At 36.5% G+C, this 25,429-nt stretch overlaps 1 protein-coding gene across 4 annotated transcripts in view; it reads left to right on the top strand.

Moving 5' to 3' along the window:
- The first annotated feature begins 36 nt into the window (after nucleotides 1-36).
- The window catches only part of MTREX (Mtr4 exosome RNA helicase), a 43,732-nt gene continuing 18,339 nt past the window's right edge, over nucleotides 37-25,429 (top strand). For 3 of the 4 annotated variants that reach the window (XR_011678970.1, XR_011678969.1, XR_011678968.1), the window contains exons 1-15: nucleotides 37-440; nucleotides 1,141-1,275; nucleotides 2,378-2,444; nucleotides 4,165-4,227; nucleotides 4,725-4,837; nucleotides 5,614-5,788; nucleotides 6,732-6,822; nucleotides 7,160-7,284; nucleotides 8,488-8,586; nucleotides 9,366-9,468; nucleotides 9,607-9,738; nucleotides 10,925-11,004; nucleotides 11,657-11,767; nucleotides 12,417-12,518; nucleotides 13,881-14,006. Coding sequence is in view for 1 of the 4 variants with exons in the window: in XM_071425411.1 (XP_071281512.1) it covers nucleotides 325-440; nucleotides 1,141-1,275; nucleotides 2,378-2,444; nucleotides 4,165-4,227; nucleotides 4,725-4,837; nucleotides 5,614-5,788; nucleotides 6,732-6,822; nucleotides 7,160-7,284; nucleotides 8,488-8,586; nucleotides 9,366-9,468; nucleotides 9,607-9,738; nucleotides 10,925-11,004; nucleotides 11,657-11,767; nucleotides 12,417-12,518; nucleotides 13,881-14,006 (1,638 nt within the window). In the remaining 3 variants the exon portion in view is untranslated. The remainder of the gene's footprint in view (nucleotides 441-1,140; nucleotides 1,276-2,377; nucleotides 2,445-4,164; nucleotides 4,228-4,724; nucleotides 4,838-5,613; nucleotides 5,789-6,731; nucleotides 6,823-7,159; nucleotides 7,285-8,487; nucleotides 8,587-9,365; nucleotides 9,469-9,606; nucleotides 9,739-10,924; nucleotides 11,005-11,656; nucleotides 11,768-12,416; nucleotides 12,519-13,880; nucleotides 14,007-25,429) is intronic. The other variant, XM_071425411.1, reaches the window with a different exon arrangement.

Raw genomic sequence — 25,429 nt, 5'->3', positions numbered from 1 at the left:
CCGTCTCCCATTGGCCAGCGCCCCCGGCGCACGCGCGCGGGCCGCGCGGCCTGCGCGGCCTGCGTTGGCTTTTCGCAGATCACCTTCCAGGCTGGAAGGGCCACGTGTGCGCTAAGGGGGAGCTGCGGAAGGGTTCGGCATCGGGACCGGGACCCAGACTCGGGCAGAAATCGAGATCGTCATCGAGCACGGGCCGTGCGGGCGGCTAGTGGTGCCAAGGCCGGCGGGAGCTCCCGTCAGCCCTCGGGGGGCGGGATCGGAAGCGCTCTTGGCGCGCGAAGTGCGCGGCCCTGCGCGGGGCATTGTTGGAGCGCGGCGGGTAAGATGGCGGAGGCCTTTGGGGATGAGCTCTTCAGCGTGTTCGAGGAGGACGCGGCCGCCGCTGCTTCTGGCGCTAAGAAGAGAAAAACGGGCCCCGCCGAGGGTGCTAGGAGGTCGGGGTAAGGGCGCAGAGCCGGGCTGGGGCAGCTGTGGCGGCGGGGTGAGGGCTGTAATGCTGGTCTCGGCGTCTTCCGGCGTGTTTGAGCTGCTGAACCCCTTGGGACTTCGGAACGTGTGTCAGTGTCTGAAGGGAGGGTACTAGGGGGATGCAACCATGCTCTTCGTGGTTGTGCCGAGCAATTGGACAAGAAGTATCAGGCCGAAACTGATGCGCAGGAAGTTTCACCTGAACGTGAGGAAGAACTTCTTAAGTGCATGGGTGACTGTGTACTGGAACAGATTGCTCAGAGTTTGTAGAATCTTTCTTACTGGACGTATTTAAGTCCCATCTGGCTCCGTTCCTGTGCAATGTGCTCTAGGACGGTCGTGCTTGAGCAGGGAGGTTGGTCCAGATGAGCCGCTGTGGTCGCTTCCAACCTGACCCATTCTGTAATTCTGTGACCCATTTTCCCAGGATCCCTGGCTCTAAAGCTGTAGCTAGCTCTAGCTCTTTGGCCTACTGGGGAGTGTGGGGACCTGGTGGCCAGCCTACCTGGCAGCTGGTTTGGTTTGAAATCCCACAGCTGTTTTTGTGGGTCGGGTTACCTGGGTTGTTCCCGAGGTGCAGTGGGATCACAGTTGCCCTTAAGAGTTTTTTTTCTTTGACAATACAAAAATGAAGGAGGCAAATTTTAAATTTCTTCTGTGTTTATGTTGCAGGAAAAGATTGGAAGAAAAACCTTCACTACCAGCAGCAATAGTCAAGCCAAAAAGGGAAGCTGAGATTGATAGTAATGAAAATGTTATTTTGGGGAAAAAACCGAAATTGGAAGATGTTTTATCAGACGATGTTAAGTAAGTGCTCAGCTTAATGTGTAAGGTAGTCCTAGCAAGCTGCCTTGACTAGCCATATGCCAGTTGGGAACAGCTGATGTGAAGGAGCTTTGCAGTGTTTTCCTGTAAAGATGAATTTGCGCAAGTTTGGTTTTCCATTATCTGTTTAAGTGAGAAAGTGCTGCCAGTGCAGCCTCAGCAGTGATGAAAGCTGGGTATATTTAAAATTATACTGCACACCTGTAGGCCTTTGCAGTAGAAAACATTCATGACTTTGTAGTTGCTCATTTGAGTCGGTGACTCGTGGTCAAAGGCATTGTGTTGATTTCACACAGAGCAGGAGATGAGCTGGAAGCACATGGGAAGAGGCAGGCTTGCTGTGTACCATGAGGTTGAAAGACATAGTTGGCTCGGAATACAGGAAAAATAAATTGGCAATTAGACAGACAAGACTTTTGAGGCATGAAAGGTGATAACTGCATTATCATTTGGTCTTTCGTATAACTTTTGTAAAGTTCAGTGTCATATTTCTGTGAGAAGTTCACGAGAAGACTTCTCAAAACACTGTAAGGAGTAAGTGAATAGAAGCAAAACAGAACCAGAGCCAATATATTATGTAATTTTCTGTGTTAGTGGTATCACTAGAATGTATACATCAGAAATAAACAGTTTCATGGAAAGGGACTCCAGTCCCTTCTCTGCCACAAGAGAAGGAACTGGTAAATAAAAGAGGGGCCTTGTCCTCAGGCAGGTTCTTGGGATGATTTAAGCTGCTCTTAGTCCATGTTGACTAGTAGCATGAGTACAGGTCTTGAATTTTGATTCATTATATCTTGAAAAAACTCCTCATTTAAACATAAAATTTTATGTGAGTAAATGTGACTCAGGTGCTGTTTTGTGGTGGGATTTTTGAGTCAATAGCTAAAGTAGATTTATATGGTAGCAAAATTTTATCTTTGAGGTAATAGTCCTGGTAGTGACCTCTGCAGCCTGTCCATGCCAAGACTGCACATCCTTTTTTTTTGTGTTGCAGTTAAAGCAGACGTGAAATTCAACATGCTCACTTTTATAAAAAACAGTATTTTTTAATACTTTTTGGCAATCCTAACTCTTATCTTTTTAGTCTGACAGATCTGATGCCTCAGGTAAAGGTGCAGTCTGTGGAAACTGTTGAAGGTTGTACACATGAGGTGAGTGCAGTGAAAAAGCACGTGAAAAATACAGACTTGTTATACCTAATTGTGTGTATCATTGCCAGTATAATAGTATTCTTTATTCTTCTTGCAGTTATTATGTTACAGAATCACAGAATTTTTTTAGGTTAGAAAAGGCCTTTGAGATCATTTAATCCAACCATTAACCCAGCACTGCCAGGCCCTCCCCTAAACCTTGTCCCCAAGGGCCACATTTACACATCTCTTAAGTGGCTTTAGTGATGATAACCACTTTCCTGGACAGCCTAGTCCAATGCTTGACAACTCTTTTCTAATGTCCAGTCTCCCTGCTCACAGTTTAAGGTCATTTCATATTTTCCTTCTGCTTGTTACCTCAGAGGAAAAACTTCCCCACACCTGGGGATGCCTCAGTGCTACACAGTTGTTGTAGCCCAAGGGCAGGACCTGGGACTTGACCTTGCTGAATTTCACACCATTGGTCTTTGCTCATTGATCCAGTCTGTCCTGATCCCTCTGCAGAGCTTTCCTGCACTCCAGCAGATACAGTATTTCATACAGTATTTAAGTCTGTGAGGAGTTTGAAGTCTGTATCTGACACTGAGCATGCACAAAATGCACTTGAAAAATTAGTAGGGTATCTTACCAGAAGGAGTTTCAATCATACTTACAGTACAATGAGTGATTGTGAAAGAACTGATGGTAATATTGATAGGTGTCTATATTTGTAAGGTACCAAGAGCATTTGAGAAGAAAAACCAACTGGTTGGTACAACTTGTTTTTCTCTTTGTAGTGTGATCAGTGCATTGAAGTATTCTTCTATTCTGGTTCAAGTATGAAAGACTTTCTTCTAAAGCTGATTACTGTTGAAAAATACATTTTGGTAGAAATGGAAAATTATATTTTTTTATGTGCAAAGTAATAAAAGCTATCCATTTTCAAATTGTGTTGATGGACATAAATACAAATTCAAATATGAAAAATACAAACTATTAATGCTTTCTTAAATTCATGTTTTCTTGAAGCATCCTGCATCCATATATGACTCAGAAAGAGTTTGTGTGAAAATCAAATATGTAAATTTTAACTTCCTTGTACTGTTACAGTCGTTTTATATTCTGTGCTGTTTTCCTGAGCTAGCTTATGTTAATTAGGGTCACATTCAAGGGCTCGATATCATCAGACTTACATAATGAGGGAACTGTATATACAGTTGCTGATCAGGGTTCTAAAGCTAGTGTGTGTAAAATTTTTGTTACTTTGAGATATCTGTTAAAGGTTTGCCATCACTTAGTGCCTGAAGAGAGCTTATGTATTTAAAGTGAATAAATCCTAGATATTGGCCAGGAATGCGAATGTTACCAGCATAAATACAGTGTATTTGGAAAGGGAATATTATCAATGTGAGCTCAGTAATTGCTTCGAATATCCACTGGCCAGAACACATGATTGTGACTTGGCTGAAAAGCTACTGTTTCAAGGCAGGTGAAGCAGAAATGTCTCTGACAAGACAGCAGGGCTATCAGAGAAGTGAGAGAAGCAGCGCTGCTTAGGTAGGAGAATATAAAGATTGATTGAAAAGCTCTTGAGAGGAAAGAATAATCCCTTGACACATGAGCTTTTAGAAACAGGATAACAGAAATTCAAATTGGTTTTCATACACTTCACATTGCCAGAAATGTCACTGCTGTGGACACAGAAATCTGCAACTGTTTTTATTTTAAATATCTTTAATAGGTTGCGCTTCCAACAAATGAAGAATTCACAGGTCTGAAGCCAAGAACTGGAAAAGCTGCAAAAGTATGTGGCAGATTCCATTTATTTTTCTTTTTGTACATGCTTTACATAGTAAGTGAGAGTAGAGGGAAAAATTATGCACTTTGTCAGTAAGATCTGTAAAAGATGATCTGTCATAAATGATGTTTCTCTATTTAAAATTTGGTAAAAAAAATTATGTGGTTGAATGAGGTGGATAGGCTGTTATGATATTCTTTCTGTAACTTCAGGCAGGGGCAGCAATCTAGTTCTCTTCCTAAGCTGATAAGTGAGTGAAAATTCAGTCATCAGGGCAAGATTTTCATTTGCTATGACAACAAGACATAAGCAAAGATCTTAGGTATGATATAAAAATACTTAAATACAAACTCATTGCATAATAGTGGGTTAAGATCAGCAGTAATTACAAGTATCTGCAGGATTTAATTTCTGACTCTAATTTGCACACTAGGTCAGTCAGAAAAGTAGTTAGATGTAGGTCTGTCTTAAATTTCTGTAATGTTTTTGCTTTTTTCTTCTAGGAGTATCCATTTATTCTTGATGCCTTCCAGAGAGAAGCTATTCTTTGTGTAGATAATAACCAGTCTGTGTTGGTGTCAGCTCACACATCAGCTGGTAAAACTGTTTGCGCTGAGTAAGTACTTTTCTAACAAGCTCTAATGAAAGAACAGTGTGATGTCCTTTCTGTCACTTTCTTGAACCTTCAGTAGCTGTTGTGTTGCAATTTCTTGATACAATATTTAGTCCACCAGTGTTAGAATTGAATTGTCTACTCTTGAATATCAAAATTACATCTTCCATCATTTAGTGAGTAGTGAAAGGCTTAATTTGTGTTTAAGTTTAGCTTTTATTTTTAAACTGTCAAGCTGTTACTGTATAGATTGAAATGGGAGTTTCTTCAATACAGATTTCTGTAAATCTTAAAAAAATACCTTTGTTTTCTACCTCCTGGCTAGAAGAAGTCAGGACTTTCTTCTGTGTTTTTTTTTTTTGCTTTGTTAGAAGCAATGGTTTGATTTAGTCAGCAACTTCTCTGTCAGGATTTGATTCAGACGTGAAATAAGAAGTAAAATGTGCATGGACATATATTAGAGCATAGGTTCAAATAATAATTGTTTTGTTGTGACACAGTTACAACTACATGTACTCTTGTTTCCATAAAAATCAGCTGACTTGGTCTTTAAAGAGCTTTCACTCTGCAGAGGTGCATATGTAGTTGCACTGAATTTAATAATCTGGATAGGAAGTGCTAGATGTATTAGAGCATGGATTCAAATACTGTGTATCATTCTCTTGGTGTTCTGAATTGCACAATTTATTTTGTTCTAAAGCAAAGTAATACGCTCTGTCTTCCTGACAGCTGTTAGTATGGATATTGCAGCAGTTAATATGGATATTGTTTGAATACAGATATGCAATTGCCCTGGCTTTGAGGGAAAAGCAGCGTGTGATATTTACAAGTCCAATTAAAGCTTTGAGTAATCAGAAGTACCGTGAGATGTATGAAGAATTTCAGGATGTTGGTTTGATGACTGGGGATGTCACCATTAATCCTACAGCTTCTTGTTTGGTAATGACAACTGAGGTAAGACAGGCATGAGTTCTTGATCGGTGTTTTCTTCTACCCTTTTTGATTGAGGAGGTCTAATTTTAAAAGACTTAAATGGCCTAATTAAGGTTGAAAATGTTCAAAAGTTCATTATGACTCATTTGAATGTTTTAACTTTTGATTATTTAAAAAGTTAGGTAAATCTCTGTGAATTTATGCTTTTGAACTGTAAGTTGGGAACTTCTGATTCTAATGTGGAGAAAGTCAGAATTTAATTTCCTGAGTGCTCAAGACACTGAGTATTCTGTCGATGTAAAATGCTGAAAGTTTGATTTCCTAAATCCTGTGGTCAGTATTTTGCTCTAGAAAGGCAAAATAAGGAGGGCAAAATCATTGAAGGACAGCTGAGTTGTTCACAGTAGTGCTAGAACTCTGGGAATAGGTAGCTTTTCAACTTTGTTAACAAAGTATTGTTTACAGAGCTTTGTTGTATTTCTGTTGAAGAAATGCAGCCATGAGTTGAAATTTTCCTCTTTACCTTTACCTCAAAGGAACAGGCATGACTTTGGTAGGGAAATATTAAAAAGCTTAAATGATTTGATTTCTGACAAAAGATGTTCCCTTAATCACAGGGAGGTTATCTGTTAGGATGAAGTAAAAAGAGGTCTTGGCAAAAGTAGATCTGTAGAGCTGTAGCAATTACCTGACAATGGAAACTTGGAGAAATATGTTGTCTCATTCTTTCATGTTCCTTTCAGAGAAACCAGTTTTTCTCAGGTAGTGAGATTGTTAGATGGGAATGAACTTGGAAAGCAATCTCAAAACCTATCTTTAAACGCTTTTATGTTTTTTACAAGATATGATTTCTTATATCCATGTAAAAGTGAACCAAAAATTCTGGCAGTTTCTTACTGATGTCCATGTAACATGACTGTTGTTATTTCACATGGAGGGACTCAACTTTTACTTCCTTTTCTAGATCTTGAGAAGTATGCTTTACAGAGGTTCTGAGGTTATGCGCGAAGTTGCATGGGTTATTTTTGATGAAATTCACTACATGAGAGATACAGGTATCCTATATATACTATTTTTCTTTTCGAATCTTTGTAATTTTTCCCCGAGAACAATTTAATTTTCTTTTGAAGAGTTAAGTCTAATTTTCCCTTGTAAAATTTGTCATCTTTTTGTATAAATAATTCATACTGGCTGAATTGACATAATTATATGTTGTAGTTTGTATTTTCTTCACCAAAGCAGAAATGGCTTTGATATACCCCACTTGTGTAGAGAAGATTTGTTTTATTTTTTTGTCTTATTTTGTTTTTAAGCATGCTTGCTGTTCTTTGGCTTCAGGAATGAGAAATTGCTTTGATCACATACATTTCCCATATGCTTTTCCATTTTCAGAACGTGGTGTGGTTTGGGAAGAGACTATTATTTTGCTTCCTGATAATGTACATTATGTATTCCTTTCTGCAACTATTCCAAATGCCCGTCAGTTTGCTGAATGGATCTGCCATCTTCACAAACAGGTAATAATTCCAATATGCTGTACCTTTGTGCTTTTTGTCTTGTGGCTTAATACTGTGTGTTTGGTTGGTAACTGGGCCTCTGAGTATCTTTTTAGTAATTTTCTTGCCTATAGGTGATAGTATAGATCACTCCTGGCTTCTCTAGCTGTATTCCTACTTTTGCAGGTGTGCTGGCTGATGCTTCTGGATGGCAACATTAGAACTGTTTCTTAATGTTTATTTTCCACAATTATTTAGGTACCTGCCTGTTTCAAGCAAACATTCTGAATTATGAAACATGGTGAACATACAGTGACTTTCTGAGGGCTGATAGACAAGAGGTTATTAGGTGAATTCGGCTGAGGAGCTCTGTAAAAGGCCATGTAGAAATCAAAAGCAGATCTTAAGTTCATGGGAAAATCTATATATGCTTGCAAGCAAGTGATAGAAGTGTTATTTAAGAAATCTATCCTGTCCTGTAACCTTTAGGTTTGAAATTCTGTTCTTTTTTTTTCTAAGACATGCATTTATAGCAAAGACTTTGTGAATTAGAACTGAGGAATTTCCTATCAACAAGAAATTGGTCCAATTTTTAAAATATTCTGGAGATTGATTCTTATGTTGTTTGTAATGAAGGGAGTATAGTATAAAAATGTAAGTTTGGCACAAAGCCTTGAGTTTGTTTTGCAGACCATTAGATTGTGGGGTTTTTTGATGCAGATTTATGTAATATTTAATGTTTTAAAGGAAGTGGGTTTTTTTCCCTAAACAAGTTTTCTTAATGCATCAATACCTTAAATGCTCATGACGGTCTACTGTGAACCTTTCTTAGGTGTTTCAATAATGCTTCAGGCTTTTTCTACAAAATACACATTAACAGGTTTTCCTTTGATTTTAGAAGATGTTAATATTTCAAGTCTGCCTAGTAATGCTGAAAGAAATACTGTCTGTCTTTACTTTTTTTCATGAGAAAAATTCTCATTTCATGAGAAATTTTTGTAGCCAACTTGTATTCTAAAACATTTGTGAACTTTCATTCTCTTAAGCAATGTCATTAGTACAAAATCCATATTCAAGAAAGAAAATTTGTTATCTTAGTTTCTGAAAGCATTACTTTCTGATTTTTAGGAGATTGTATTTTAATAGTAATATATTGAATTTTTCATCATGCATGTGATATTACAGTGCAATTATGAAATATTTATGTGAATTCTTTCTTTATAGCCTTGCCATGTGATTTACACTGACTATCGACCTACTCCACTGCAGCATTATATATTTCCAGCAGGAGGAGATGGACTCCATCTGGTTGTTGATGAAAATGTAAGGAATGCTCAGTTTGTCTGAAAGATTGTTTTCTTCACTTAACAGTGAAAAGCTTGAGCTCTTGCAAAATTTGGATAGGTTGTATAAAGGATGTTTTTGTTAAAATTAAGTATAAGTGAGTAATGGTGATCTCTGAATTGCTTTTAGATTTTTGGAGTCTTACACAAGAAATTGGTTTTATTATCTAATGTCATGCAATCAGCTGAGTAATACTTCCCTGTGATGTCTTAAGTGCCCACATCCTTGTTTGTTTTCTATAATTCATACTGCTTTCTGTAAATCTGCAAAGTAGTTCCTTGTACTGTTTCTCGTTTAAAAGAAAACATAGTGGCATGTAAATTTGACTTTAGTTGAGGGACAAAATATTTTCATTTATTTAGGTGTTTTTGAACTAAAAACTTGCTTAAGATTTATCATTAGCTCACTCAGCAGTTACTAATGCTGCAAACAGTAGTGCAACATTTGAAAATATGCCTTCATTGGGCAGTGTAGTTTTGTGTGGACATTCCTAAAAGTCAGTTTTAGTACTGTGCCATTCAGCAGGTCTGGCACGGCGGGTAGAGTGGTGGATAGAACAATGAACACTAACTTCAGAGGCACACCAGTGCAATTCTGAGCTGTGACACTGGACTAGTAAACTCTTTTGATACCTTATGCATTGTTTTTGTCCTCTTACCTGTGTATATGTGGGGTATTGGTACTGACTGTGCAAAGCACTAAGTATGTTTAAGTGGCTGTGTAAGTAACTATTTACAAAGTTTGTGTTTTATGTCTAGGGAGATTTCAGAGAAGATAATTTTAATACAGCAATGCAGGTGCTTAGAGATGCAGGAGACTTAGCAAAAGGGGATCAGAAAGGAAGGAAAGGAGGAACAAAAGGTGAGTTTGAACCCATTTGAGGTAATTTTTGGTATGAATTTTTTCAAAATTCTCTGCAAATTCTGCTTGTGTCTCAATTACTCCATAAGATACTTTTTGTTGTAAAATTTAATTTAAATTAATGTAATCTTTCTGCAGGTCCTTCAAATGTTTTTAAGATTGTGAAGATGATCATGGAAAGGAATTTCCAACCTGTGATTATTTTCAGCTTCAGTAAGAAAGACTGTGAAGCCTATGCACTTCAGATGACAAAGTTAGATTTCAATACAGGTACAGATAAATCCATTTGCATTCTATTCACAGTACAGATTCAGTTTTATGTGAAATACTACTTTTCATCTTGAACGTTTTGTGTAGAACCAAGAGGAAAATACATACCACTTTTTTCATTTATTATGCTGGTGCCTTGAGCTGCATTCAGGAGGAAGGTATTGGTGCACAGAGTAATTGGTCATCACAGTGTCAAACTGTTATTTGATTGTAAACTCTATTTCTTGCTCCAGTATGCCATTTATTGTAATAATAACACTAGAATTCCTAGAAGATTCTGTCTGTAGTGGGAGAAGACCAATCATAAAAAAGTATTTCCCAAAATTTTCATGTTACATTCATTAGAAAATATACTCTCAAAGTCCAAACAACTGTATAACAAACCACTAGTCTGTTCTTTCTCAACAATGCAGTCCAGTTTTCTTTATTTCCTTCTTCCCCTTGCTTCTCAAAGTAGAAACCAGAATATAAACAAAGATGATTTTTTTAATCTTGGCTAAGACCAAGCTTTGCAAATAAGTTTCAGCTCAGTGCTTCTTGGAAATCTAGAGTTTTAACAAAAGCAAGGAATTTGTTTGTAAATTTGTTGTACTGTTTCATGTTTGTGAGCTGTTCAAGGTTCTGCTTATTTGCTCCAGTCTTGGCACATTTTGGTTTGGTGTGGCAGAATAATGTAGGTGTTTCTGTCAGAAAATTTAAAGATATGTGTAAATGCAGAGGTGTGTTTTCATGTTTTCTTCAGAAGCACACCTTTGAGTGTATATTCTTGATATTCATACTACTTAGTGGTAAGGGTGTAAATTTTTTAAGAGTTAAGAGGAAAGAGCTTCTATATCCATGCAGACAGGGATTAGTAGGTAGTAGAGGAATGGGGCAGGTTTAAGAAATAGGGAGCACATAAGACTGATAAATCCCACGCTTGGAAGTGGCTGATGTTTGAACTGTTCTGAAAGGTTTGTTCTAGTTTTCTTTTTCCTGATCTTCTGCTTCTGGTTACCATCTGACTCCTCTAGACTTACTGAAGTCTTGATTGCCTGACCAAGTGTGGGTGGTTTTGTGTAGACTTCACAGTATTCCATTCAATTTTTGTTGTACACTTATGTAGATATTAGAATGTGGTAGCACTTTATTTACATCTGGTATTAGCCTTCTGTATTTTGTAATAACTTACAAATTGCCTTCTTAGATGAAGAAAAAAAAATGGTTGAAGAAGTCTTCAATAATGCAATTGATTGTCTCTCAGATGAAGACAAAAAGCTTCCTCAGGTGAGTGGAGTTTGAAAAGAATTCTTTTAAATAGAGTTGAATTGCTGCTGTCCTGTTTTCTGCAACTTGTAAACTTGTGGGTGTTGTGTAGGGGGTACAGAAATTATAAAACTGGATAATCTAATTCATCTTCCCAGGTTTTAGTATCTCCTGCATTGCTTTTTGTCATTATGAAAGAGGTGATAAGGATTCCTTCCACTTGCAATAGTGGAACATACAGATGATGTATGTCAGAATTTACAGAGGAGTTCCTACCCCTTGTTTCATTTTTTCCAATTATGTTGAAATAAACATGAGAGCTTGTAAAGAGGTAGACCTGGGTTAAAAAAGTCTGGAAATAGTTCAAGTGGAAGTGCTGTATGCACTTACCTGTTACTGATTGCTGAGGCTTTCAAAAAGTTGCATTGCATTGATGCATCTCCAATCTAATTCACTGTATAATGCCTATGCATAGTGATGTTTTCCCATCTTTACAGTGGAAAAATATGAGCTTCTAAGCAGAATATTACAAGATTGAAGGGATAGTTATTTTATTTTAAACTGGGGAATAGTGAATTATATGAATGCTAAGGGCAGTGTTGAGGCTTTCCAAACAGCTTTTACTAACAAATGCTAAAATTTGTTTGCTGGTCTTTTGTATCTTTCTTCCCAGGTTGAACATGTGCTTCCCCTTCTGAAGCGAGGAATTGGTATTCATCATGGTGGTTTGCTTCCTATCTTAAAAGAAACCATTGAAATCCTTTTCTCAGAGGGCCTAATAAAGGTATTTTTCTAGTCCATCTGTAGTTTGTTGTGAATATGAGGCTGATAATCCTGAAAATCCAAGTATGTCTTAGCTCAGGGTATATGCTAGTATTACAGTAGAGATCTACACAATTGCAGCTGTAGTTTTAAGTGTTCCAGCTTTTATTTACAAGTATTTGAACTTTCAGTGTCTAACTTAAATACTTTCTTCAACTATTTTATGTTATATCTTTCTCCTATAAATGACCGTGGATATTTACCAAGCTGATTGTTGGTTGTACTAAGGACAAATACTCAGAAAAATGTATCCTTAGGTGAAAGTTGTGGTGGTTTTTTTGGATAGCTAACTCCTGTTTTCTTCTTGCAAACTTGAATATTGAAATTAATTACTAATATTGATTAATATAATTTGCACTCCATTATGTTTTCCTTCTGTATTTTTCACATGGACCCATCTATTTAGGGTTTTTGCTTTCCCAGGAGAAATAAGGAAAGGCAGAAAGATGGTTTTGGTCCAGTTTTTAAGTATTGAATATGATTGTGTTCCCTGTATTGACTGCACAGATATATTAAAATCCAGAGAGGTTTTGCATAGCAATCTCTGACCATTTTCGTGTTTGCTTGAGGTCCTCTTTTTTTGCTTGCTTAACTTCAGTCTTTTTATTTAGGCCTTATTTGCAACAGAGACTTTTGCAATGGGAATTAATATGCCGGCCAGAACTGTGCTGTTTACAAGTGCCAGTAAATTTGATGGAAAGGATTTCCGATGGGTAAGTGATAGAGAGATTCTGTAGAATAATTGAATTATTTAAACCTTATTAGGATTAAATTTACTCTTAATGTGTTCACCTCAATAGAGTAGAAAATACTTTTTCTTTCAAAAATCTTAGTGTCTCATCCATTCATAGTTAATACACAGATTTAGGAAAACAAGGTTCCTCAGATTATCCATGAGATTGTTTATTAGATGCATCAAAAGGGAATTAAATACAGTTTATCAGCTGTCACTGGATTATTCTAGGACTTCAGCACACCTTTTCCAAAACTGTGATACACAGATATTTTATTCTGTATCAGAGAACTCTGAAGAATAAGTGGGCTTCATGTCCTATCATAATGATCACTAATTTTGACAGACTCAAGAAAAGAGGTGATTGACATTGCAAGAGTATTGTTTTCTTACAGCAGGATTTTTTGCACAATTACAAAATTTTAGACATTAAAACTTGGTATGTGGTTTACTTAAAATAAAAATGAGGCTTTGCAAGTCATCACAGCAAAGCTTTATAAGAACCTTTTTAAGCCTCATCCTTCAAAGGTGGGAAAATTGTTTTGAACGGGACAATTGACTTGACCTGTGCAAGTTATGAAATAAACATTTCTTCAACCTTAGTTTAGGCTGTTCAGTTTCACTATTCATTTTGATTGTGTGTCTGTAAGATCTATATAAGAATGGGTTTGCTTTGAGATAGAAGAAATGGGAACTTCTGAAATTATTTAGCACAGTTTGCTTAAGTAGTTTTTAAAATCTGACCTAAGGTGAAACTTGGGGAGTTGTTGATAATGTAGTTCCACAGATGACAAAACCCTTGTTTTAGAACTTGCTGAGACATAGGTAACCAGTTGTAGCTGCCTCTTGTCCACGTCCCAGTTGTTAATAAACTCTTCAATTTCATGGTTAGGAGGCATAAAAGTACTCCTTTAGCAAGTATCATGTATTAATGTTACTCTTGAATAACCTGAATGAAATTATGCATTATTTGAAGATGATCGAGATGCATTATCAGTATGTTGAAGATCTGTTGTATCTCCACCATGCTCAGCAACCTTTCATTATAAAAGACATTAGTAAAATGGTTTTTGTGCCGATTAAAAATGGTGCCCCAGGATACTGAGTTATAAGAGTATTATTTAGCTTTTACTGCTGACTTACATTGTTCATAATCATGGATTTCTATAGTTGTTTCATGGTAAGTATGACTAATGAAGTCAATCTGTGATAAGTGTTTGAGAACTTAAATAACTCTTCTTTTTCTACATCATGTCACTTACTGTGAAATTGTAAACAGCACAGTATGAGTTCCTGCTATTTTCTTGATGTTTGTTAATTTCTTTTTCTCATTTTATTGTAGATATCCTCAGGTGAATACATTCAAATGTCAGGTCGCGCAGGACGCCGAGGTATGGATGACAGAGGAATAGTAATTCTTATGGTGGATGAAAAAATGAGTCCAACCATTGGCAAGCAGCTTTTGAAGGTAGGAGAGACATTGTTTTGTTTCTGTTCTCCCAGAAGATTATGCTTACTTGAGTAATGTTATGTGGAAAATTATTCACCTGAGACAAGAAGATCATGCAGGTAGAAGATGACAACTCCTAAAAGTAGCTTTTAGTGAATTCTCATAGGAGTTTGTATTGTGAAACAAAGTCAGAAGACCAATATTATCCTTATTTCTACAAAAGTAGTATCATCCTTCTTTGTATAAAAGGGCTATCAGGCAGGACAAGTAGAACTAGTGATAGTCTTGCTGACTGCCATTAGTTTAAGGGTTATGGTGAACTAAGAAAAGTTTTTAGCTTTCACAGGAGTTACTAAGTTCTTTGTTTCTGTGATGAAATAAAACTTTGTTAATGGACTGTCAGTGTGATAGATGAAACGGACCAGGTCATGCAAAAATGAGGTACATAGAATAAAGAAGAGTGAAGTGGCTGTCAGTGTGCAAAAATCAGCTTTGGAGAAATTGACAGTTCTTGCAGAAAATATTGACGTTTGGAAATTAAGAGGTTGAAAAAATCACTCATGGTTGAGATGGGCATTAAATTACAGGACTTCCCCAAACTGTCATGGGAGTTGTTAGAGGTTATCACACTAATACCGTCTTGCTTTATAATTTGAATATGAAATACTGTACTCATTACGCTTCTATTTAAATTCCATGGCAAAAATAACCACAAAGAAATATCTCTTGTGTGAATTGCCTGTCTTAGGCTGCTTACATTAATTGTGCAGATATGCCAAAATTTAAAAACTTGGGGAGTTACACTGCACTTTATTTAGGAGCTTGTAGCCTTGGTACAAGTAGCAAGTCATTTGTGTTAAAATAGCATTTACAGTATTACTAGACTTAGTATAAATTGTGGGAGTCACCTCAAGTCATCATCAAGTTATGTTAACAAATGGCATGGAGTTGTTGCCAAAAAAAGGAGATGCCAATGGATTTTTTTCAGGCAAATTAAGAACAAGGGGAAAGGTACCTACGTGGCTGCTGTTAATTATGCCAATGTGGATTCTTTGTTGTGTGTCTTCATCTGTCAGTGCTACCTGTTAATCCATATTATAGTATATCTGAAAATATGTACATTACATGTACCTTCTGTATATCAAGAAGGTAGTATTTACCTCCTTAAAGTCAGAATTTTCATGAATGCTGCATTATGGCTAACTACCCAGAAATCAGTAAAATAAATTTTAGAAATATTCATGGTATGGTAGCCTTAAGTTTTTGTGTTAATTTCTTGTCTTGATTTAATTTGTGTTTTGTCAGTGGACTGTACATATATTTATTTCTTCGCATGCACTCTTGATGCATGTACACATCTCTGAGATGTATGAAGACTAAGTTTTTTAACTGTGTTTTTGTCAGTTTTTAAGGCTGTTGAAGAAAATAGATGTAATTTTGTGTCATACTTACTTGTAGCTGAAAGAGAATATACAAAACGAGAGAAGCAAAAAGAGAATCTTTACAAATAATATTTATAAAAAGTCCCCAAAAAGGTTAATTTATATGAAATAATTGTTACTAGCTTAAGAAAAAATACCTATTTCAAGTAATTATCTTCATACTTTAAGAGATTATATGCTCACCCATTCAGAAGGCAATTTTTTTTTAAAGTTGGAAAATTCAGTAGTTTGAGAACTATAGAACTTGATCTGAATGAATTAAGATAGAGGAAGAATGAGTAGATTACTTACTTTTTTTTGATACTATCTTTGCAGTTTTTGTCTAGATTTTAAGGAAACAGTAAAGAATATTTCCTTCCTTGAACTACAAGACCTTTGATTTTTCCTCCTTTTGAATTATAAGGAAATAAATGGGAAAAATAATCACTTTTGCTATGATAGATTTTGCTTCTTCTCCACTGATCTAAATGAATTAATGTATTTCATTAATTTTTGACACTGCTTCAGTTGTAAGCAAAGATTGACTTTTAGAATTTTCTGAAAAAGGTCAGAAGTGGCTTCTGTAACTATTTAGCCAATTGCTATATAGGCAGTAAAGGTAAGCTTTTATGAAATGAGCAGTACTGCACAAAAAAACCCTCTTCTTATTTCGTTCTTAAATACAAAGCATCTAGAAGAAATTCCATGTCAAACAGACCAAGAAAAACAGCACAGGCTTAAGTTACATAATATACATTATATTTACATAATATGTACAATTCATAGTCATCATTAAGTATGTTTCAGATTTTCCTTACTGATGGTAGTTGTTGGTAGTAAGATCATGGTCGTGGCTAGTGGTAGTATTCTGCTTTCAGGATAAGCTAAAGATTTATAGGAAAAACTCCAGAAGAAATAAATTAGCCTTCTTGAGAATGACAGAACATTTACATAGAACATTTTTGTCATAGCTCTTCAACCCTAATGTGGGGGTGTCTGATCCAAGCCATTTCCTGAACACTAGAGCAAAACATCTAGGAATCCTGTAGTCAGCTGCCTCCTGCTGTGGTGGGTGAAGTGAGAGCTTTGAGCGACTTGGTACCAGCAGCATTGCTGCAGCTGTGCTGCTTGGCTGTGGCACTGTTCTTGCGACATTGTGTACAGTACTCCAGACTTAGATTCAGCATTCCATTCTTAGATGGAGTTCTTATGAAAGGAGATTTGTAAATATTTCTTAAACTCAGTAATGTACATTTGTCTTCTGCAGTGTAAGTAGCTTTCTTTGTTTATCCTTAGCATGTAATTGACCACTGAGTAGTTAGTAAACTGGTGACTTGCATGAATCTGTAAACTCAAATGCTTACAAGACTGTTGGGGCAGCTTTCTGAAGATGGTAAATTGTAATTGTACATTTGCATGATACTAAGAAGTATTAGATTGGAATTTTCTTTTTGTTTCCTTTCTTAAAATCTACTTTTCCTTACTTAAAAGCTGCTTAGGTAGGAGGTTATTGTGTTAGTTTAGGTAGGAAGTCTTGATGCTAGATAGCCTTTGAAACCAGTGCAGCATCTCTCCCGTTGGAACTTGGCCATGCTACAAGGATGCATTCCTACAGACAGAGTTGAGTTACTCAACATTGGTAATTTGTTATGTCTCTAAAAGACAAAAATCTTGATCATAAGATTCTAACATAATCTCTAATCATGTTACCAGAATGGATGATTGTACTCTGAAAATGTTGTACATAAGTAGGTTTTTGAACTTTGAATTTGAGCCTGTCAGTGCATTGCATCCACTTACCTTATCACAGGAGGAGAAAGATGGACTGAAAAATTCAGAGAAAACATAGAATCGTCGAGGTTGCAAGAGGCCTTTTAAGATCACCACATCCAACTGTCAACCCATCATTTACCAGTGCAAGCCCTAAGGCACTAAACCATATTACTCAGTGCTAGATCCATATACCTCTAAAACACCTCCAGGGATGATGATTCCACCACCTCCCTAGACAACTGGTTCCAGTGCCTGACAACCTTAACAGTGAAAAAAATTGTTTCTGATATCTGATCTGGATGTCCCCTGTCTCAATTCAAGGCCATTTCCTTGGGTCTCCTCCCTGTAAGCACAGTAGAAGATACTGGACCTCACCTTACTAACAGCCTCCTTTCAGGCAGTTGTAGAGGGCAGTGAGGATTCCACTGAGCCTCCACTTCTTGAAGATAAACACCCTCAACTCCGTCAGGGGTTTCCCATAAGGCATGATCTCTGGATGCTACGTGAGCCTTTTTCTCCTTCTCTGGACATGGTCAAGCACTTCAAAATCCTTTTTGAGGTGAGGGGCTCAGAACTGAGCACAGGACTCTGAGGTGTGACCTCACCTGTGCCAGTCCTTTCCCCAGCCCTGCTGGCTACACTATTTGTAATATAGGAATGCATTTGTCTGCCAAGGTAAAAAATACTTTAATATGCTTTCTTGTCTTTTGTGTATGGAACATATAGTGTCCCAATGCCAAGCTGTGGGAGATATTCCACTAGCTACATCTAGTTCCTTGGCAGGACCTTCATTTTATAGAGCTGGCTGTACTGGCCTTTTTTGGCCTGCATGCTGCTGTATTAGAAGTCTCATTGCATTTTATTTTAATTCTTAAATTGTTTTATTGTACCAGGCAAATGAGCTTGACAGCAATTCAGACAGTTCAGTAGTTTTCTCTGCAAACATCAGCTTAGCATGCCATTTAATTGTGCTGTGGTACTTTGGTTTGACTCAGAAGTTACTTCTAGGGAGCAAAAAATGCCTCAGGAGTTGAGAAATTTATCAAATCCTACATCAGGAGAGAAATACTTCACTTGGAAGTAGGCACTAATAGTTGTTGGAAAAGACATTGCAAAATCTAAAGGAATAGATTGTTACTAGTGGCTTGAGGACAGTAAAATATTCTTCTTAAGTTGTGACATGGATGAGAATCACAGTGAAACACGTATTTAGGATACTTTATAAAATGTATTTAGATAAAAATAATTTTAATGTGAAGTAATTGTTTTTACTGTAAACTGCCAACCTTTTCTTATCCTTATGAAGCATGCATTGCAGGAATTTTCCAGGCTTTGATTTAGGAAGGTATTTAAGTCTAACCTTAATTTTAAATTGCCTTAAAGTCAACAAGATTCTAGCATGAAATCACAGAGATCAGGGAAATGGATAATCCAACACCTTTTTGAAAAGAGTCACAGTTTTGTATATAATTATGCAAGCCAGCAGATGGAAGAGAATAGCAAATAGTTATTCTTGCTGATGTTTGCAACCAAAATGTAGGAAAATGAGGAGCATCAAATGGTGTGTAAAATGGTTTGTCATTCTTGAACTTCACCTCAGGATTTTCACGAGCCTGAAGAACTAAGCTAATAGGTTTTATTTATTAATTGTGGTTGCTGCTTTAATACCACAAAATACTTCAAGTTTTATTAGTTCAGTCTGTGGGAAGCAGTTTTCCTACAGATTTTTGGAAAATTTACTTTGGTAAACTCATCACTGCGAATGTGAATGCATTTTGGCTAAACTAGATTTTTTTCTTTGCCTTCATATTCTTAAAACAAAAATGATAGGTTTGAGATGAACAGATGAGAAGGTACTTTTTAAAATTTCATTTGATATTAGCATTTTGTAGAAGTAGGTAGTCTTTGCTAGGGTACGCTTTTCCTTTAAGTTAAAACATACTGCATATTTACTGAAATTGTAAAGTGTCATAAAATAAGTATGTCACTGTCCTGATAGCTATAGTGGCAAATATGTTGAGGATGTCAGCTAGTTTATTCTTTAAGATAGAGATACTATTTGCTTTTTCCAAAAACAAGGAGAAGACCAGAACTTGGAGTTACTATCCTGAAGTAAAAGTAACGATGGCTACAACAGTAGTCTACTGTGTTAGAGAGGGTAAATGACTAACAATTTCCATCATTCAAAACTAACTTGAGAAGGTAGTATTTGGAGGCGAGAGAAACAGAGTTATATTGTATTCCTTTTAAGTCTCTTGTTACAGCTGGAGCATTTGTTGAATGCCAGCCTGAGGTATTTTCGCCAGCTAAGCCTGCTGGAGCAGTATTTTGCCGCCCACAGTGGCTTCTGTTTGTCCTGGTGTAACTTTGCTTTTGTGAAGCAGTGAGCCAGATTGGTAATAAATTTGTGCTTAAAATAGCCATGTACCATTGTCTGTTAAAAACAAACTCACAGAAGAGTTTTTTATTGAATTTACAGTTGTGCTAATGTACCTCAGGGTAACTCTGCTATCAGTGTAACTGCATAGGGTTTTTTTATACTTCTGAGAGAGACTAAATATTTGTGTGATTATTTTATTACTGATATATGGAAAAAAGCATGTTGCTATTTCACAAGAAGTGTTTCTGTGTCTTACAGACATGTCAAGCAGTCACTTTCATTTCTATTTAATAAGTGTTTTAATAGAAATTTGTGATGGTGGCTGTTACAGACGTCTAAGTCTACCTATTTTCCCCTTATGACAAAAAAAGGGAAAGATCTTTTAGTTGTTACCAGTTTGTTCTGTTTTTTGCTCTTTCTGTAAAGTGTTTTTGTTATTTCCTTTCTGGAAACTCATTGATTCCATTTATTTCTGGAAACATTGATAAGCAAATGAAACTGCCACTGGACCAAAATGGTGTGAATTATGTCCTATATTGTATCTAATTTCATCATTGTGAAAGATACTTTATTTTGCTTTGCAAATTAATTCGTTTCAGACAGTATTTGCCATTTGATGTTCCCATGACAGGCCAGAGAACAAGAATGTTATGTGGAGAATTTGTTCCTCTGTCTTCATGGGAACAAATTTAAAAATGTAAATATTTTTCTCCTTCTGTAAGTGATAACAGAAGGAGTAACTCTTAGGAAATGTATGTCTTGCTCAACACTACATGCCATTATGCAGCAATGATAGCTCTCACATCTCTGGTTAGATAGAGCTTCCAAGTCTTAACAGTAAAAAAAAAAAAAAAAAAAAAAAGGAAAAAATACTGTTTGTATCAATTCCATACAGTGATCTTCTTCATCCCAATCCTTATATCTTTCTTTAAGTAGGCAAGAAATGGTTATACCAGTATGGAATCCCCTGTTGGATTGTTTGGTTGTGTTAAGAAGAGGATTCACTCTGAAATTATTGGCAGCTAAACAGGGAATGCTGTATAGCAGCTGTAGTTTTCACATTCTCATATTTTGTTTTAGCTTTTGACTAAATTATTTTTGTAGTGAATTGTTTATTATTATGTTCCTGATTTTTAACATTATCGGCTTTATCCAGTCATTCTTTTGCATACATCTAATAACCCAAATCTCAGAAAACTTGAAAGGGTGTTTCTGTTAAGTTAGCTTCAAATTTTATGAGAAGGGTTGCATGTTCAAAGGGGATCATTGATTTCTGAGAACTTTAGTTGATATATGCAGACTGTTCTCATGTATCCAGGCAATTGTCATCCAGAGGGATGGAAAAAGCTTGCAAAGTAAATCTGCTTTCTAAAAATTATTCAGAAAAAAAAATCTCATGCTGCAGTCTTGTTAAATTTTTGAGGTATGGGGGACTGTCCTCTATGAAGGAATGAGAGGCAGGATTACTTGCAGAAAAGGAGGCTGGAGAACTGGAATGATAATTCTTCAACAGAAGTAAGTTTTGGAGGCAGTGCATATTTGAAAGTGACTTCTTGATGCCTGTTCAAGGTAGTCTTTCTCATCAACTCTTTTTGCAGCTCTCATAAAGTCAAGCTTTTACTTGATCTTCTGCATTGAGTGGTTGGTGGTTCTTTCTCTAATGTGGAGCTTTTTCAATGGAGACAAAGGTGAAGCTTCCTCAGAGACAGATGTTGAGGCAGATGATGGTGCAGCCTAGCTTGTTGAAGAGAAGGTTGATGTATTTTGACAGAAGGCCCTTTGGTAGAGGATGAAGTAAATGCCTCACAGTATTTTTATGTAAATAAAGTAATCAATCTGGGAGTCAGTGACAAAAGTGTTGAGCAGATAAAGGGGTTTCAGGAGGAGATATAACCATCATGGAGAAAATGTAAGTTAAAACTGATTTATGTCTTATTATATCTTGGCAATAAGCAAAATACAGCATAGTTGAACACTTTATCCTGTGAAGACTCTTTGAAAGTAAGTTAGGAAGGAAAAGCCTACCTTTTCCATTTTCCTGTCAGTAATATATTCCATCTTCCTCCCCTCCTGTTACTTGTTTCTCTGCAGCTTATGTGTCCGACAGGTGACTTTAGGTTAGCACTGTCTCTTCAGTAATCATGGCTGTCTTTAGCATTTGCCATAAAAGCCTGATGGGCTACTCATAACAACTGTATTTTGGTATGAGGTTTTCTAATGCAGCTGCAAAATTTGGATGTTGCTGCTGAGTAAATGAAGCAAGGGCTTCATCTGATTGCCCCCAGTCAGGTGTGAGTCTACTGATAGCCTGGGGTAGCAGGTAAAGACTAATGCATGAGGCAGAACTTGCTGGTTGTGCTGAAGGTGAAATACAGTAGAGCTACAGTAGAGCATATTTCATTTGAAGAAGTAGCAGTTTCAGTTTTCAGATAAAATAAGCTTCTCACAACTCTTGATTTCAAATGTATTGCTTAGAGAACACTGAGAAGACAGGAGTTTCTGAAACTTGGAGAAAGATGTGTTTATGAGATGATGGAACAGGAAAAATTCACCATTTTTGCCAAAACAGGGTTCGTGTTTTAACTGCTATGTCTTAATAGAATGAATGATCATATTTTCAAATGGTAAAATGCTGATCATGTGTTTAAAATAAAATTGCCACATCAGCAGCTGGCTCAAACATCACCTTTCAAGTAAGGCTTATGTAATCTCTGAAATAGCTGGCTTTTTTTGTTTGTTTTTAAATCACTCCTTCTTATTTGAACTCTGCTGATTTTAAGAAAAGGTGTTTAAAGTGAATCTGCAGGAATTGTTTGGTCTCTCTTGGTGTGTTCTGTGTATATATTGTAATTGTATGAAGTTCCTTGTTTTCTCACATAATGATCACATTTAGGGGGGAGTGTGACACAGTTCTATTTTTTGAAATAGTTTGTGAGTCTTGCCAGCACACGGTGAAGGTTTTCCCTCCAAGATGTCAGGAACAGAAAGAGGATTTGTTTCATTGTGTGATCAGAGCAGTCATGCAGCAGCTTTTTGCCAGATCTCTAGTGCCTATAGCCAGCTGGTGAGTGTATTCCAGCTTCTTTAGCTGATGCCTGACTAGAGCCGTGGACATTGCAGTAGGAAAGAATCTGACCACTGTTAGCTGACACTGGCATAATTGCTGTGCCATTCTTCAGTAAATGCCATTCTTTAAATGGCATTTTTTGGTATAGAGAGGCAAGCTTTTTATGGAGTGATAATTTATCTTTCCTAGAATAAGTAATATATTTAGAAAAATGGACAGGAGGTTGGTACATATATAATCCTTTTTTCAGGTCTAAAAAAAAAAGCTATGCTATGTATTGTTTAGCATCAGCATCAGAAGTTCTGTCATCTTTATTTGATATATCAAACCAGAGGCATCTGTAGAAACTTGAGCACCTCAGCTCCACTGTTAATGTTGTAATTAGTGAGACATTTCAGTTATTTCATTTCGCCACCCATCTGTGGTGATTTCAGAACTGACAGTATTATTTTAAATACACATTTCATGGTCGATTTTAAGAGGTACTTCTGCTCTGAGATGCAGAACCTTTGAGGTAAAAATATAGATGTGAACTTATGATCCACTCAGAGATGTAATCTAGAATGATTGAGTAAGTGGTCATGGGAAGCAAAACATTAGAACATGATTTATCCAAAACTTGTTTTACATGTATTCATACTGGTACTTTCAGAGTATAAACATATGCTGAAAGCTTTTCTGTAACAAATGTGTTCTTTTCTGAGGCAAAATAATGAGGCAGTGAGTAGGATTCTAGCATTTGTAAGGTCATCTCATAAAGCTCTGTCTCACTTAAAGCAAATGGGGTTACGGTATTCCTAAATCTTTTACATGTGAAGGAGTTTTGGATTCAAACTGTCTCTTACTCTGATATCAGTGCATAACTGGATGTAGGATCTGAATTCCTGACAGTACCTTTAAAATTGAAAGAAAAATGTATGCATTGTATTATTGTCATTTAAGGTCTAGTACACTTGGGTTGATCTGGAAGACCACTGGGTTTGAATTTCAACATTTGCATATATAAACAAATCATCAGTTAACTTTTTTTAATACCCAGTGATTTTTTAATTTCGGTATGACAAGGAAATATCTGCTCATAGAGAAAAGCAAATAAATTGGTTGCAAGACGATAAAAGATTTAGGTAAAACAATTTTTGAGCTTACAAAAGGCGCAGAGTTGCATTTTTTCTAGTGTCAGCCTTTCTTAGCTTCTAAAATGTCTGATAGAACATGTGCAACTTTAACAATCATGTTGTTGCATGAAAAATATGTCTTGAAACATCCTTATTTTCTTGTTACATTTTAGTTCTTATTTAAAATGTTTAATCATAACTAAATTTACTCATAGGCCTTGTTGAAGTGGCAATTCTTGTTTTAGTAAATCTCTTATATTTCATATATACATTGTCTTAAGAGAATAAGAGGTACAAGACCATTGCAAACTGTCGCCCATTGTCTTTTATTATACTTTCAGATTAGATTTCACTTGCCATTTTATTCTTTGTCATTTGTTCTTCGTGGATAGCTTCAGACATCTAGTAGAATTTTTATCAGACCTTGCTATTTTTCTATCTTTGCCTTTTTTACATTTCTTGTAAGTCCAGCCCTCTTTAAGTCTCTGGGAAATTTTATTTTGCAAAACAGCAAAATTGCACTTGTTTTCTGTTTAGAAATTCACAAGAGTTTAGATTTAAAAATAATTTAAACAATCACTTAATTATGTTACATTGTTGGAGGTGAGTGTATTGTCATAAGCGTTTCAGGAATCAAGGAGGTGTGATAATCCACATACTTGTTAACACCTTCAAAGAGCTCTGAAATATTTGTAAGATCTATCTTGGTTGTATAAAAAGCCTGTTTATGTTGCTGTTCTGCTGTATTCTGTCCAGCTGTCTGGTGCTTCTGTTTTCCACTGCTTTAGTTGCACACAAGCTTTAATTTTGTATTTCATAACTCCTGAATTTCCCTTGTATCCTTTCTGAAGGACTGCCTTATACCTGTTCCTTTGAAACTAGTGCTACTTGGATGAAAGGTTATGCACTGCAGTTGGGCAGTTCTGTACTTAAGAAGTGTTGGATCTCTCTCATCTGATTTCAGCAGGTGGCCTTCTGTGCTGACATTTAAGTGAGAGACAGTTTCTCAGGCTTGCCCTTACTTGGAGAGGCTGTGTGTTCAGCTCTTCTAGATCTTCTTTGGACACTGTTCAAGTGTTTTGTTTGTTCTTTGAATAACTGGTTATTTTAGCCCATATCAATTAAATGTTTGCTCTTTTATAATAAGAAGGTTGCCCTCTTGGATAGAACATAGTAGCAGCCAATGATGAATCAGAACCAAAGATGCATTTACTTAGTCCAGTAGTCCTTTTTGACAGAGGACAATAGTAGACATTCTTAAAAAATAAGAATGTATAAAGAAGGTAATGGTTCCCTGTAATGCTTTCTCAGCATCTTTTATTCTTATGTTAATCAAAATATCTGTACATACTGCATTGTAAAAAAAAAAAAAAAAAATTAACTTCCCAGAATCCCAGAATGATGGGGGTCGTAAGGGAGCTGTGGTGTTCATCTTTTCCAAAGCCATGGCTCTGTCAGGGTCATCTAGAGCAGGGTGCCCAGGACCATGTCCAGAGGAGAGTTCACAACTTCTCTCAAGCTACCTGCAAGTTACGTTAATTTTATAATGAGACATAATTCAAGTTAAAGAACTAGCAGATTGCCTATTTTTGTACAAAGTTCCCTAGATACCAATGTAATCGGTATATCTTAGATTTGCAAATAAGTGGTTTTTTAGTGTTAAAATAATGGATTCCTTTAAATAG

Source organism: Agelaius tricolor, unplaced genomic scaffold (genome assembly GCF_023055355.1).
Source record: "Agelaius tricolor isolate 1412-34295 unplaced genomic scaffold, bAgeTri1.0.p SCAF_4, whole genome shotgun sequence".
NCBI lineage: Eukaryota > Metazoa > Chordata > Aves > Passeriformes > Icteridae > Agelaius > Agelaius tricolor.
Note: the sequence above shows the minus strand (reverse complement) of the source record. Positions and strands in the feature narration are given on the sequence as shown.